Source organism: Phragmites australis, chromosome 22 (genome assembly GCF_958298935.1).
Source record: "Phragmites australis chromosome 22, lpPhrAust1.1, whole genome shotgun sequence".
Taxonomy (NCBI): Eukaryota; Viridiplantae; Streptophyta; class Magnoliopsida; order Poales; family Poaceae; genus Phragmites; species Phragmites australis.
This window is the reverse complement of record NC_084942.1, coordinates 11,353,702-11,367,633: the sequence shown is the minus strand read 5'-3', so window position 1 is coordinate 11,367,633 and position 13,932 is coordinate 11,353,702. Positions and strand designations below refer to the sequence as shown.

Sequence of the window (13,932 nt, the reverse complement as noted above, 5' to 3'; positions counted from 1 at the left end):
CAATCCCGCTAGCATCACACTCTAGCTCAAAGGTCTTACCAAAATTTAGGAGTTGGAGCAATGGAGCATGGGTGAGCTTCTCTTTTAACAACTTGAATCCTTGTTCTTGTGTAGGCCCCCATTTGAAAACCACTCCTTTCTTCGTCAATTCATTCAATGGGCAGCAATGGTGCTGAAATCCCGCACGAAGCACCGATAGAAACCTGCAAGACCATGAAAGTTTCTCACTTGAGTAACAGTCTTAGCGGTTAGCCAGCTCTTTATGGCTTCAATTTTTGCTTCATCCACCTCTATTCCCTGTGAAGTAACAACATATCCAAAAAAAGGAACTTGATCCGTGCAAAAGATGCACTTTTCAAGGTTACCAAACAAACGTGCATCTAAAAAGTGTTAAAAATAGGACATAAGTGATCAAAGTGTAGTTCATATGACTTGCTGTAAATCAACATGTCATCAAAGTAAACCACCACAAATCTCCCAATGAAAACACGTAAAACTTCATTCATCAATCGAATGAAAGTACTAGGTGCATTAGTTAACCCAAAAGGCATTACTAACCACTCATACAAGTCAAACTTAGTTTTAAACATAGTTTTCCATTCATCTCCAAGTTTCATCCTAATTTGGTGGTATCCACTTCGCAAGTTAATTTTAGTGAAAATTATAGAACCACTCAACTCATCAAACATATCATCTAACCTAGGGATAGGGTGACGATATTTTATAGTAATATTATTAATGTCTCTACAATCAACACACATATGCCAGCTACCGTCTTTCTTGGGAACCAAAAGAACAGGAACATCATAAAGACTAAGACTTTCTCATACGTACCCGCGATAAAAAAAAGGTCTTGGACTTGTTGCTGAATTTCCTTAGTCTCTTTCGGGTTGATCCTATATGCAACACGGTTTGGAAAAATTACTCCCAGAATCAAATCAATTTGATGTTTAATCCCTTGAATTGGTGATAATCCCAGGGGAACTTCAGTTGGAAATACATCCAAAAACTCTTGCAAAAGGTTACCAACAGCAGGAGGCAAAGAGCTAGATATATTCTCGAGTGAAACTAAGGTCTCTTTGCATATCAATGCATAGCATGACAGCTTATTAGCATAAATTTCAGCAAGATCAAATTTAGTAGTAAGAATAACACACCCTTTCAGTCTAATTTTATCGGGCTTAGAAGTTGTTGTTGCTTTCTCCTTTTTGGGTGGAAAAACTTTTTCCACCACTTGCTAATTTTTAGATTCATTCTCAAACTCTTTTCTCTTATTTTCAGCTATCTTTTATTCATATTTAACAATTTTAGTAGGGGTTAAAGGTAGAAAAGTTATTTTCTTTCCTTTATTCATAAGGATGTACTTATTACTTCTACAATAATGTGTTGCATCAGTATCAAACTCCCATGGTCGTCCTAACAAAAGTGAACATACTTGCATGGGTATTACATCGAAATCAGCACAATCATGGTATGAATATGATAAGGGTGAGGATGGTTTCTTGTCAGCAAGGTAAGCTTCTTGATCATATCTAAACTTACCAAGTTGTTGCAGCTTCCTCCATCAATAATGACTTGAATACAATAATCCTTGACTATGAGGAACATCTGAAATAAATTGTGGTATTGTAGCTATTCTACTTGCTCCATTTGAGTGGTTAACACTTGTTGCACAATGAGGATCTGATAATCCTCTGTGGCAGTGGTATAGAACAATTCCTCATGGTCGATATCCGTCTTACGTCCATCCTCGTCACCTGCATGGTTAGCTGCAAGAGCATATTCATCCTCAACATCACTAGCACTTACATATCCACCGTCTTCTGTTACAATGTACACGCGCTGACTTGGGCAATCCTTCATGACATGGCACATTCCCTTATATCGGTGGCAAATAATCCCAGTCGTGCGACCAGTCGAGGCAACCGAAGAAGAGCTCTTCGTTGGACCCTGCACATTTACAGATTTTCTTACCTCAGGAGTGTGTGACAATGTCGAAGGTACTACTGAACGCGCCCTACTCGAGAATAGGGTAGCAGACCGTGTAGCTGAACGTGGGGATATTTTGACTTGTCCCGATGTTGATTTAGAAGTTATCGTGCTTCCAAAATTGCTCCTTGGCCACTGTTGTCGTCGCTGCAATTCCTTTTTTACCAACACGCAAGTTGGAACAATCTAGGAACACTATTGTATTCTTTGTAATCAACTATATCCTGAATTTCACGCCTTAACCCTCCATAAAAGCATGCCATTGCAGCATCTTCATCCTCAATAATATCACAACGTAACATACTAATTTGAATCTCCTGATAATATTTTTCTACGGATTTATCACCTTGGTTTAAGCGCTGCAATTTCTTACGCAAATCACGTTTAAAAGAGGGTGGAACAAATTTTTTATGCATAGTAAACTTTAAGGCATTCCATGTAGTAGGCACTAATCCGTCAATGCATACCCTATTCTACCAAATGATTACAAAATTTTTAAATTCACTGCTGGCTTGCCTAACTCTATGCACTTCAGGAACTAAATGAGCATTAAACTTCTATTCTACTGTCATCTCCCAATCTAAATACCTTTTAACATCACAAGCACCCTTAAAAGATGGTATAGTAAACTTAATATTAGCAATTTTATCATATTAATATGTAGGTTATGTTGCTGAAAATTATTACCTCTCATACCTTGACAGTTGAAGTTCAATCGGTTCCTTTGTTGTTCATCAAAAACATCACGTTCTTGTCTCAAAATTTTATCATCCCCGACGGATTCCTCTTGTTCATAGGCTGCACTATGAGAATCCACTCGACCATTGTTCAGTGGCAGATTAACCAATCGATCAAAGCGTGTATTGAGCATTACAATGCTTTCATTGAGTTGCTGCAATGCAGTATTGGTTCCCGCAAACTTCTTGTCAATGTCGTCATTGATAGTTTATCTACGATCATTCAACAATATTGTGAGTTGTTCCCTCAAAACACACTCCTATGCATTCGATGCTTCTCCTGCTATGGTTAGTCGAAGATAAAAAAACAATGAAAGATAAATTATCTCTATTGACTACTAGGTGGTAGAGGTGGAGCCACACACTCTCAAGCGTCTAACCACGCTCTTGCAAGTGCTCTTACCAATCACCGCAGTTGGCACAACCGGTGGCTAGTTCGTAATACCTTATCGGGTGCAAGTGAGGTAGTTGTAAGGGAATATACCGTTCTGATCGAGAGAAGGTGTTGCTTGGATAGGCAATATTTAGTAATAAGGAATAGCAATTAATGAAATCAGATTAGCAAAGTTGAATAAAAGTATATAGTACTCATCACAGTTGCTGGCCCGATTACGTTCCTAGAACTAGCTCAAGCAAGCCGAAAACTATATCAGGCACAAGCACAATGGAACAAAATTCGTAATGCAAATTGATTCTCTCTTTTAATTTTAATTCTCTTTTTTTCTCTTTTTGCACTCTTTGCTTCTTGCTTGCTTTTTTTTTTTGCGAATGTGACACAAACTCAAAACTCTTCTACTGACTTTTCTAAGTCGAAAGAGGTATATGGGTCACAAACTTTTTTTCAGAGAGTATGGGTATAAAGGTAATAAAAAGATACTGGTCGGAACTCCGAGTGGGCGATTGGAGTGACTAGTGGTCGAACCTGAGTAGATGATCGACTCGACTAATGGTCGAACCCGAGTAGATTGTCGAATTCGAGTAGGTGATTGAACACAACTAGTGGTCGAACCCAACTAGCAGTCAAAGCGGAGTAGGTGGTCGAACACGACTAGTAGTTATACCTGAGTTGATGGTCAAACTTGACTAGTGGTCGGCACGGCCTGTGACACAATCTCGACTAAAGCAGACAAGGGCAAATCGAGATACACAACGACTAAGATAGAAAAGACTCGACACTAGAAACTAGAACACGATGACTCAACCAACAACAAAGACACCGACGATGGACTCAAACTCAACAACGCAAAAACTGAAAATAAAAATGCGAAAAGCTCAAAGTGGTTTGGACAGCACAAAAACTATGATCAAAATATTTTTGTAGGGCAATTTTTCTGGACTCTAGGTAGTGGAACAAAACTAAATAAAGGGGATAATTGAGATTACCTAACGGGCAACCGAGGCTCTGATACCACTTGATGTGCGTTTGCCCAATCTTCTGAAGGTAATATGATAAGTCGATTGGTGAAGTTTCAACGTTGCTGATCCAAAGGCTCCGAACAGAATAGATCGAGAACCCTCGCAACTATTACACCACTACTCTGTGGTTATCAGCTGTGCCAAGATGTGGTTGACCTCGCCAAGAAGGCTTTTTCTGCAAGCGAATCGAGAACACAAGCAAGAATAGGTAGATGCAATCTGAATATTGCTAATTACTAATGAAGTACTCGAGTTTAGGGTTCAACAAACCGATAAACGATGAAACTATCTAAAACAGAATAATCTAAACTAAACCTGAGCCTAAACTATGACAGCTACTATATATTTATAGGGGGACATGAGGGGTTCAACTTAGGATTGTGAAGCCATGGAAAGAGGCGTGCACAACCTAGACTCCGACCTCGACACAATTACAAAACCCGTTAGGAGGTGATGTAGCACCTTATTCCTTCGACTCTAACTAAACTATAAGGAATATTTAGTCGAGCGTATATCCATTGGAAAGGGCTCGACATAAGCTTTCCAGCAAGTCCAAGAATGCATAAAACAGACTTCGTATAAGAGAGTTATGCCTGTTTTACTAACGTGTTGTCTTGAGACTCGACCACGACCACGATTTTGACTAGAGCTGAGCCTTGAGTCCGAGTAGACTTGGCCATCGAGGGGTGACGTCCGAGTAAGATTGTAGTACTTCTCCCATATTCCTAAGCAATAAAATATCACAATAATTTAGTAGTAATCCATCCAAGAAACATGAATAATGAGAAACGAGTTCAACTGGTGATCTAATTGTCATGCACGTTGTCAGTGATATAGGAACCAGGGGTCCCCGAGTCCCGAGGCCATATCAGCAGCTTGCCACGTGAAGCCCTCCCGCGGAATCACCTCCGCAAGGTCCGAGAAGACTAAGTCCCGAGAGAGGGTGCTTGGGGCCATGAACAGTGGTCCCCGAGTACCTGAGTTCCCCAATGGCCCGAGAAGACCAAGTGTCGGGAAGAAAGTGCTCGGGGCCATAAATAGTGGCCCCTAGGCACTCAAGTCCCCCGACGACCAGGAAATTCAAGTACCGGGAAGGGGGTGCTCAGGGCGGCGTACGGTGGCCCCCGAGCACCCGAGTACCCTGAGGACCTAAGGGAAGTCAGTTCCGAGAGAGAGTGCTCGGGGCTGTGAACAGTGGTCCCCGAGCACTCGGTTCCCTGACGGCCTCAGAAGTCCTTCGCCGGTGGCCTCCACAGAGGTCCAGCGGTGAGGTGTCAACCAGTGAAAGGTCCGATGTTGCATTTAAGAGGGTGTGTGGCCTGTCAGCTCCAACTACTCCTCCATGCTTGCTGTCAGTCCCTACCACGGCCTGGCAGGGAGACGTGGGGACATTTAATGCACGGGTCCCATCGCGGGACATCTGGCGCGCCTCGGGATAACATCGCGAGGCCCAAGGCGCCCCGCCTGCCGCCCTGCTGTGTCAGGTGTACAAGACCGAGCGGGCACGCCGGGCTGCTCGGTGGCTTCCCGGTGGGCCCTCCCCGCGGCGCCCATTGAGGAACGATATGATGATGAACAAGATTGGATGGGGGTGCGTTTTCAACCCTCCCCGTCACCTCACGCAGCAGGCCCATGATGGTTGCTTTCCATTTATGGCGTCTTGGAACTCGCGCCCTCCCTTTCTGGGCACGCTACCGTCCGACGGGTATTTAAGGCGGGGCGGGCTCCCCGGAGAAAAAAAGGTTAAGGAAAAAGAGGTGAAGAAGGGAAGTTATGGAACAACAGCCAGGACGAGTCAAAGATAGCAGCAAAAGACAAGCACAGAAGCTCAAATCACCGAAGAACAAGGAGCCCGAAGCTCTAGGCTAGATAAATATTCTTGTAACCAGTAACATCTCTGAGAGACAATCTCAGAGCATTTATAGCATACACATAGGAGTAGAGTGTTACGCTCAGTGTGGCCCGAACCTGTCTAAAGAACCTCCTGTGTATTTATTGCTTCGGCATCTGATCATTCTATTCCACCTGCATCGCATTTACGCCCATTTATTTCACCCGCAAAACAGATTCAGAATCATCCCCCCAGCCGAATCTCAAAGGGGGTCCCTTCAGATCCCTGCTTGAGGAGTTCACCCTCCGACACACGTACCTTGTAATTGGATCTTGTATGATTTGAGGATTATTGGCGGTATTGATCGTATCTGAAGGAGCCATGAGCTCATCAGATGTGGTCACCTAGGTAGACTTAAGTATGATCTCTCTTTCAGTCCTTGCAAAATCTCCTTGGACTTTAGAGATATATAAGAAAAGTTAAGGCTGTATAGACTTAGTAGAGTTGTAAACTCAAATAAAAATCGCAATACTCATTAACTCAAGCCTTATCGAGCTCGAGCTCGAGCTCGAGCTCGTGAGGCTCGTGAACCTTGGCTTAAGCCTGAGGTTGGCTCATTTTGTGATCGAGCTGAACCCGAGTGAGTCTAAAGAGCCCTAATCTAGAGAACTCCAATAGATAAATACGAGAATATATACAAGGACACCACCTTTCTCCCAATACATGTTATATTATTTCTTGTCTCTTGGATTGCAAGCCTAACTTATTTATTTTATAAGACACTAGCTCATTCTCTTTCATCATTTAATTGTTTGCTATATCAAAGTTCATCATATGTGGACATGCATTGAGTATTGGTAGAGATATTAGGGTGTATTTGGTTCTCTGGATGAGATATTATAGAGTTGTATCGTATATGTAAGCTAAGGGGAAGCAGACTAAATGGAGTCATATTTGTTGAGAAGAACAGTATTTGATTATTTGTATCTATCTGGATAGGTTGAGTTGAGTTTCTGTTTGGCGAATATGAGGTCACATAAACGGAGGTAAGAGTTGAGATTATGATTGATTATTTGTATAAAGATAATTTTATAGTACTAGCAAGTGGATCCGTTTGCATGAGCGGATGCAGGAGTCTACATCCGTCGAGCCAGACTACAGAGTCAAGGTTCACTTCCGAGTTAGAATGATACTGTATATTTACACATATCAAGACAGACTATAATAATAAATACAAGTAACCAAATAAACTTTGTTTTAACATTATACGCATCACCGAACTAGACTAAAACAAATTCCAACAACGAAACACATACTGACACCATGTTGACACCTAGCTGGCTGCGATGGCAGATACGTGAATTATAGCAGACCGACACGAGCCGCACAGGTTCCTCGGCCGGCGCGGGGGTGGACGCGGTATTTTTCGTCGCCTTTGCCCCCACGCTCCCTCCGACTCATCATCCTCGAAAGCAATACACAAGTACGCGCAGTTACCCAACCGAACAGCAACCGATCCCCCTCGCCCTCTTCCTTCCTCCCCTCCCCATCATTATTGGGTTGGGGAGCCGTGCCGTGCCGTGCCAGTCGCCGCTGCTACCCTCTCTCCCTCCCCGGTTCTTGGTCAGATTCGCCCTTCTCCGGCACCCGTAATTCCCGATTGGTTCGTTGATTGACCGCCGATCGTGCCGCTCCTTGCCAACACGAAAGCTCAATTCTTGTGCTGACTCCTCCGTGTTTTGGCAGGGGAATTTGGGGGTAAGGATTTCTTGATTTCTTACTCGGGTTCTTGGAGATTATCTATGTGGGTTCTTGGGCCTTTGGTCCGATGATCCGGGCCGATCGTGGTGACGATGATCCTGGCGCTGTTTCGTGTTCTGGATGGCTGAATTCTTCTCAAAGATGAGATATTTTTTGTCCCGATTTTGGTGTCCTGTTGCCAGAACGAAGCGAATTTCGTGGATCCTCTGTTCGTCCGTCCAATCGAGTCCTTTCCTTCGCTGCTAGACTGGTACTGGTTCTGGTATTTTGCCACAGATGATGTAATTGGAATCTTGGTTGTGTACAGCGCTGGTGAAGTGAGGATATTGTTTGATAATTGTCAGACAGGATAAGAAAGGTAGACTTTGCGAGTGGAATTGGGGGGAATATGCTTTCTTTGTGAAGGGTGGCAATGACACCTTGTAATTGGCCATTGCCATGTTCCTCTTCTGCATCAAGCTTCCCCCCCCCCCCCCCCTGCAATCGTTGTGTCGCTGCAAGCCTCACGGTCTGGTACTGTTTGAGATCCGAGTTGTTTTCTGCCCTTTTTTCCTTGATCTGTGGTCTTTGTTTTTCAACTGATTGTGGTGTATGTGTGTTTGTTAGAAGAATATGGCATCTCTGTTTGTGAGTTCTTTAGGTGATCGGATATGCTCTGTTTCGTTGTGTTTTCTTAATTTTTTTCTAGATGGGTTGGATGGATTCTTTCTCGTCCACTCATCTGATTTGGGCGAATAATGTAATAAACTCTTGTTTACTTGTGCTAGATGAATGGTGATTGGTTACCTTGTTGCGAAAGTAACCCTCAATTATTGATTATAGATGCCTGTCATGGTTACATTAATGCATTTCACATTGCAGAATAGTCCTGTATCTCAATGCACCATGGCGTAGAGGCCTGAAGCCAGGATCACCACAAGTTTGAGATAGAAGCATAGAGCACTGCAAGTTCCAGCCGTGGCGGATGGACGCTACCACCAGCACTGGAGCTTCCTCATCTCTCCCCCTCCGTCTCATCGTGGATGAGACGCTTGCTCTTGTTACTCCATTGCAGCAATCATTTCAGCGGTCACAGCGCCTTTGCTTTGGCAACTCTGCTCCTGGGGAGTTCCCATTGGCTGCAAACCCATCAATTGTCCTCCATGTCCTCACATCGTGCAATCTAGATGCGGAGGACCTCGCCCACTTGGAGGCAAGTAGTATTTTGTTGTTTTTGTCCATTGTAGAATTGATATTTCCACTGATGGACTTCCTGCTTGCAATAGGCAACATGCACATTTTTCAGAAAACCTGCTAATTTCCCTCCCGACTTCCAATTATCCATGTCGGAGCTCGCAGCGTTGGATATGTGTCAGAAAAGGGCTATCTTTAAGCCTATGACTGCACATGAAAGAGAGCTGCTTAAGCAACGCTGCGGCGGAAGTTGGAAGCTTGTTCTTAGGTTCATAATGGCAGGTGAAGCATGTTGCCGGAGGGAAAAGTCTCAAGCAATTGCTGGACCTGGACACAGCATCGCCGTGACAACAAGCGGTGCTGTGTATACTTTTGGGTCCAACAACTCTGGTCAACTTGGCCATGGTAATTTAGAAGAGGAGTGGAGACCACGTCTTGTCAGGTGCTTCTAGAATTTACAGTCGTTTAAAATTAGTCTTGATGCAAATGCCACTGAACAGAGTGGTCAACATCTGTTGCTGCTTCTGTAGATCATTGCAGGGGATTAGAATTATTCAAGCGGCAGCTGGAGCAGGACGAACAATTCTCGTCAGTGATGGTGGTAGGGTGTATGCATTTGGAAAGGACTCCTTTGGAGAAGTTGAATATGGGGTTCAAGGTTCCAGGGTTGTGACTACACCACAGATGGTAGAATCTTTGAAGGGCATATACATTGTCCAGGCAGCAATCGGGAACTTCTTTACTGCAGTGTTGTCTCGGGAGGGACGTGTATATACATTTTCGTGGGGGAATGACATGAGACTTGGTCATCAGACAGAGCCAAACGATGTGCAGCCACACCTTCTCACAGGGGCTCTTGAGAACATTCCAGTTGTGCAGATTGCTGCAGGCTACTGCTATCTCCTTGCCCTGGCATGCCAACCTACTGGCATGTAAGATTCTCACCAAAATATGCAACACGTGATCAACTCTGTGATGGTTGACTTCTATCTTTTTATATAGAGGGGAAATTCCTGGCCTGCATGTTGCATCACATTGATTAATTTCACAGTGTTGAAACTAAAATGTGAATCAAGGTTATCAAACTGAAATTATATGGAAAGCAAATATAAAAAAGAGAGATAAACAAATGCAATGTTCACTGTTTTCAAGTAGCTTGATTGCTGCATTCCGCATAGGAAAGCTTGATCTAGTCTGTTTTAATACTACTTTTGAAGGTACCGTTTCAATATTAACTATAAACCTTGAAGAAAAGATTCTGGAATGGTCAGCGGAATTATTGAAATAACTTATTTCTTGCTTATTTTAATGCAACTAATATGTATCGCCTTTGACATTTTGATGACTTCCTTTTGTGCTTTCATAGGATAGGTGAGATGATAGATCTATTGTAGCTAGCTTTGCCTAAATGACTATATACTTGACTGCAAATATCGATTTCACTTACTCACAGCATTCCATAGATATGAACTTACGAGTGATTATCCTAATGGTTTGGTCTCCATGATATTGCAGGTCAGTTTATTCTGTTGGTTGTGGTTTAGGAGGGAAGCTTGGCCATGGTTCTCGAACTGATGAGAAATACCCTAGGTTAATAGAGCAATTCCAAACTTTAAACATACAGCCAGTGGTAGTTGCTGCTGGAGCCTGGCATGCTGCTATTGTAGGCAAGGATGGACGTGTTTGCACTTGGGGATGGGGGCGTTATGGGTGCTTGGGTCATGGTAATGAGGAATGTGAATCTGTTCCCAAGGTAGTTGAGGCCTTGAGCGGCGTGAAGGCTGTCCATGTAGCAACTGGAGATTACACAACATTTGTGGTATCAGATAAAGGTGATGTTTACTCTTTTGGATGCGGTGAATCATCAAGTCTTGGTCACAACACTACAACTGAGGTTAGACACTATTTTGGCATGCCTGTTTAATATTTGTTAACAAGACCCGCAACCTAAGTTTTATTTTGTTTCTATATTAGCATAAGTTTATGAACCCAAATACGACTATTTCAGTTTTCTTTTTCTATTTTCTCAGTTTCAGCACCAGTAAATACCGTGAATATGCACTACAAACTATTAATTCACTAGGTTTTGTTGATCAAAGAAGGTTAGGAAAAAAATTCTTCTTTAAAAGTTTTGTTATTCCTGAGTTTCATGATATGAAAGTAAATAGCGTTTATTGACCAGCTATTGTGAATGTATTTTTTGCATGATTTCATCCTAGTGTGGGCATATCTAGTGAAAACCATTATTTATGGTTGAACATGGAAAATCATTTTGTTTGAGCACCAAATCAACATGGCAGAGATGAAATAGACGAATTATTCATTTTTTGGGGGAATTCTTAATGTTGATTTGGTGTTCAAACTGAAATGGTTTTTGAAGTTTTCAGAAGAATGATAGTTTACATTTCTGAATTCGTTCAGCCTGGGTCACACTGATCATCTTCGTTGTGTGATCTTTGTTTTACAGTTAGGATCATATAAGAGGAAGCAGAAAAACACATTTTCTCATATTCCTTTTTCTATTGTGTACCTTCTCCGCCCAAGTTAAAACCATTCATTATTTTCACTATTTCATACCATTTCTGCCTTTTTCTTCCCGTTTTCCTTATCTGCCAAAGTTGAAATCATTCATCAGCTTCATACCTTCTCTGTATTTTATTCTGGACGTAATATTATTTACAGGGTAACAACAGGCACTCTAATGTGCTTAGCCCTGAGTTGGTGACCTCGTTGAAGAGAGTTAACGAAAGGATGGTTCAGATCAGCCTTACGAACTCCATATATTGGAATGCACATACATTTGCGCTGACAGATTCAGGGAAACTCTACGCATTTGGTGCAGGGGACAAAGGACAGCTAGGCACGGAACTTGTTGCGCAGCAAAGTGAGAGGGGGGCCCCAGAGCGGGTTGAAATTGACCTCAATTAGGTCCAGTTACAATCACCCTCTTCTGTGCAAATGCTCTCTTCTAACCTTCGTTGTCTAATTTCGTCGGTTGCACTTAGTTTATGCCCTGCCTATGTTCAGCCTCATCCTGCGCCTCAGCTGATCCTTGTGAAAATAGTTACCAGCAAGGAACACAACCTGTTTTTGTTCATAAGATCAGTTGGCTTTAGCGAACTTGTGTCAATAGTCATCATGTGTAAATATAACAGTCAGGTCTCATTGCCAGTTCCATTCAAACATGAGCGACTGGCCTGTGAATGATGATTTAACATGTTGTGAATATTTGATCTTTCTTTCACATGTAGCATTGCCCCGTGCTATAAAACTATGTTTGTATATAGTTGTAGTTCCTTGACATTATTGGGGAGATGCCAATTGTGTAAACATGTTACCGACAGTTAAATTCGGACGTCTTGTGGTACTTGTTCAGGTATATCAACTGATGTTATTCGAGCTTCCATGACTCATACAGGGTTGAGAATCTCTTTAAGATATATTAGCTAGTGGGGGTGTATGTCACCCAACTAGCTAGGGTTCGATTCTCACCCCATACCTATAATGTTAGGTTGGATGTCTCTCCCCTAATCAAGTTTTTCTTTTGTGAAGTCTCGTGCGATGCTAACGGTTACCTGAGTATGGTCTTAATGAGCCACCCCAAATTAGAGACTCGCATCTCCTTTAAAGCAAAGCATGGGGTCGTTGAGTCTTATCTATGACGTCTGCCCCGTTATATAGGGTCAAACACTCATTTTTTACTCCAACCAAAGGAAGCTCATACTTAAACTCTTCTACGCCTGTGACCGGCTGTTGTCATCCTTCTTATGTTGGGATATATGTTCTTTGATAATTGTGTTCCATGTGCTGAATTATGCTTGGTTGAAGTCCAAGGAAAGAGTTTTGCAGGTAATCCATAACCAAACTAGAAAATTGAGTGACATGCGCCAATTCGGTAAATCACCCAAAGACCAGGGGGACTAATTTGAGCCCGTGTGCTGGCATGTTAGCTAGCACGTGATTTTCGACGCCCCGTTCCCCCTTCATCCCCTTCCTCATTACCCTTTAGAATAAGTATAGCCAGAAGCCATTCTCCCCTTATTCAAGAAAAGGAAAAAAGTTTCAAGTCTGATTCAATGTTTCAAATCGAAAAATCAGACGAAAAATTGAACAAGAACAAAGAGGTAGAAAGTTTCAAATCCAAACTTTAAACTCAAAAATTCAGACAAAGTTCCAACTAGAAAAAAAAAATTCAACTCAATTTGTTTGAACCGAAAAGTTTTAACTCACATTGTTTCAACTGAAATGTTTCAACTCACATTGTTTCAACTGAAATGTTTCAACCCAAATTGTGTTCAACACAAATCTTTCAAGTCAATTAAATACAACAAATCTGGAACTTCTTTTCATAGTTTCATCTCAAAACCCGAAAAATTTTCTACTAAATTTGGAGTTTCATCCCAAACCCTAGCCTTATCTCAGTTTGAAATTAGGCTAGGGATCAACCTCCCTTCTCTAACAGCGGCGTGGCTGCCCCCTCAACTCCCCTCCAACATGGCGAGGCACAAGCCTCGGTGGTGCATGAAGAACTCGTTAGGGAAGGGAACCGAAGGGGAACAAGCGGTGGTGGCAAATCTCCGAAGGCGTAGCAAACTCCAAGGGTGGCAAGGCAGCATGAGCAAAGGTTAGCTATGGTGCGGTGGTGTGACAGTGAGAGCAAATCAGGAGTGGGGAGAAAGAATGGAAGCAAACTTCCCTATTTTGGGTGGGGTGGATGGGGGAACAGTAGGAGCATGCTTTTTTAGTCAATCTGACAGGGTCAAATGCGAGCTCGTTAGCTACGCACCCTCAAAATAATAATCCATGTTGAGAATGTGCTTTCGTTTTCTACTGTGAAAACGCAGGCTCTCGAAGTGTACTGGGAAAAAAGGACAAAATCCGGTAACAACAGCTTATGAAGAAAAAGAATAGATAACATTGAAATAGAATGCCTGATTTGAAATCTATTTGAACCATCATGTCATTAGAAATGAGATGAACAAACAAGACCAATGTTGAATGATCTTTTAATTTCTTTCACGAGCA

At 42.5% G+C, this 13,932-nt stretch overlaps 1 protein-coding gene across 5 annotated transcripts; it reads left to right on the top strand.

Annotated features, from left to right (window-relative positions):
• Positions 1–7,385: 7,385 nt before the first annotated feature.
• Positions 7,386–12,311, top strand: LOC133905417 (ultraviolet-B receptor UVR8-like). 5 transcript variants are annotated; one of them, XM_062347180.1, is made up of 7 exons: positions 7,386–7,636; positions 7,720–8,247; positions 8,596–8,926; positions 9,000–9,349; positions 9,438–9,839; positions 10,423–10,801; positions 11,590–12,311. In XM_062347180.1, the coding sequence occupies exons 3-7, from the start codon at positions 8,699–8,701 to the stop codon at positions 11,833–11,835; spliced, it is 1,605 nt and encodes a 534-aa protein (XP_062203164.1). In that variant the 5' UTR covers positions 7,386–7,636; positions 7,720–8,247; positions 8,596–8,698; the 3' UTR covers positions 11,836–12,311. The 5 variants fall into 5 exon arrangements, with proteins under 5 accessions (XP_062203164.1, XP_062203166.1, XP_062203163.1 ...); XM_062347182.1 differs by having other exon boundaries at positions 7,386–7,984; positions 8,079–8,247; XM_062347179.1 differs by having other exon boundaries at positions 7,386–7,731.
• Positions 12,312–13,932: the final 1,621 nt, after the last annotated feature.

Bases quoted from the DNA above. Each gene is read 5' to 3' on its own strand.
- LOC133905417 (XM_062347180.1), top strand. From the start codon at position 8,699: ATGGACGCTACCACCAGCACTGGAGCTTCCTCATCTCTCCCCCTCCGT. The intron at 9,350-9,437 runs GTGCTTCTAGAA...CTGCTTCTGTAG, and splicing joins TGGAGACCACGTCTTGTCAG to ATCATTGCAGGGGATTAGAA. The intron at 9,840-10,422 runs GTAAGATTCTCA...ATGATATTGCAG, and splicing joins GCATGCCAACCTACTGGCAT to GTCAGTTTATTCTGTTGGTT.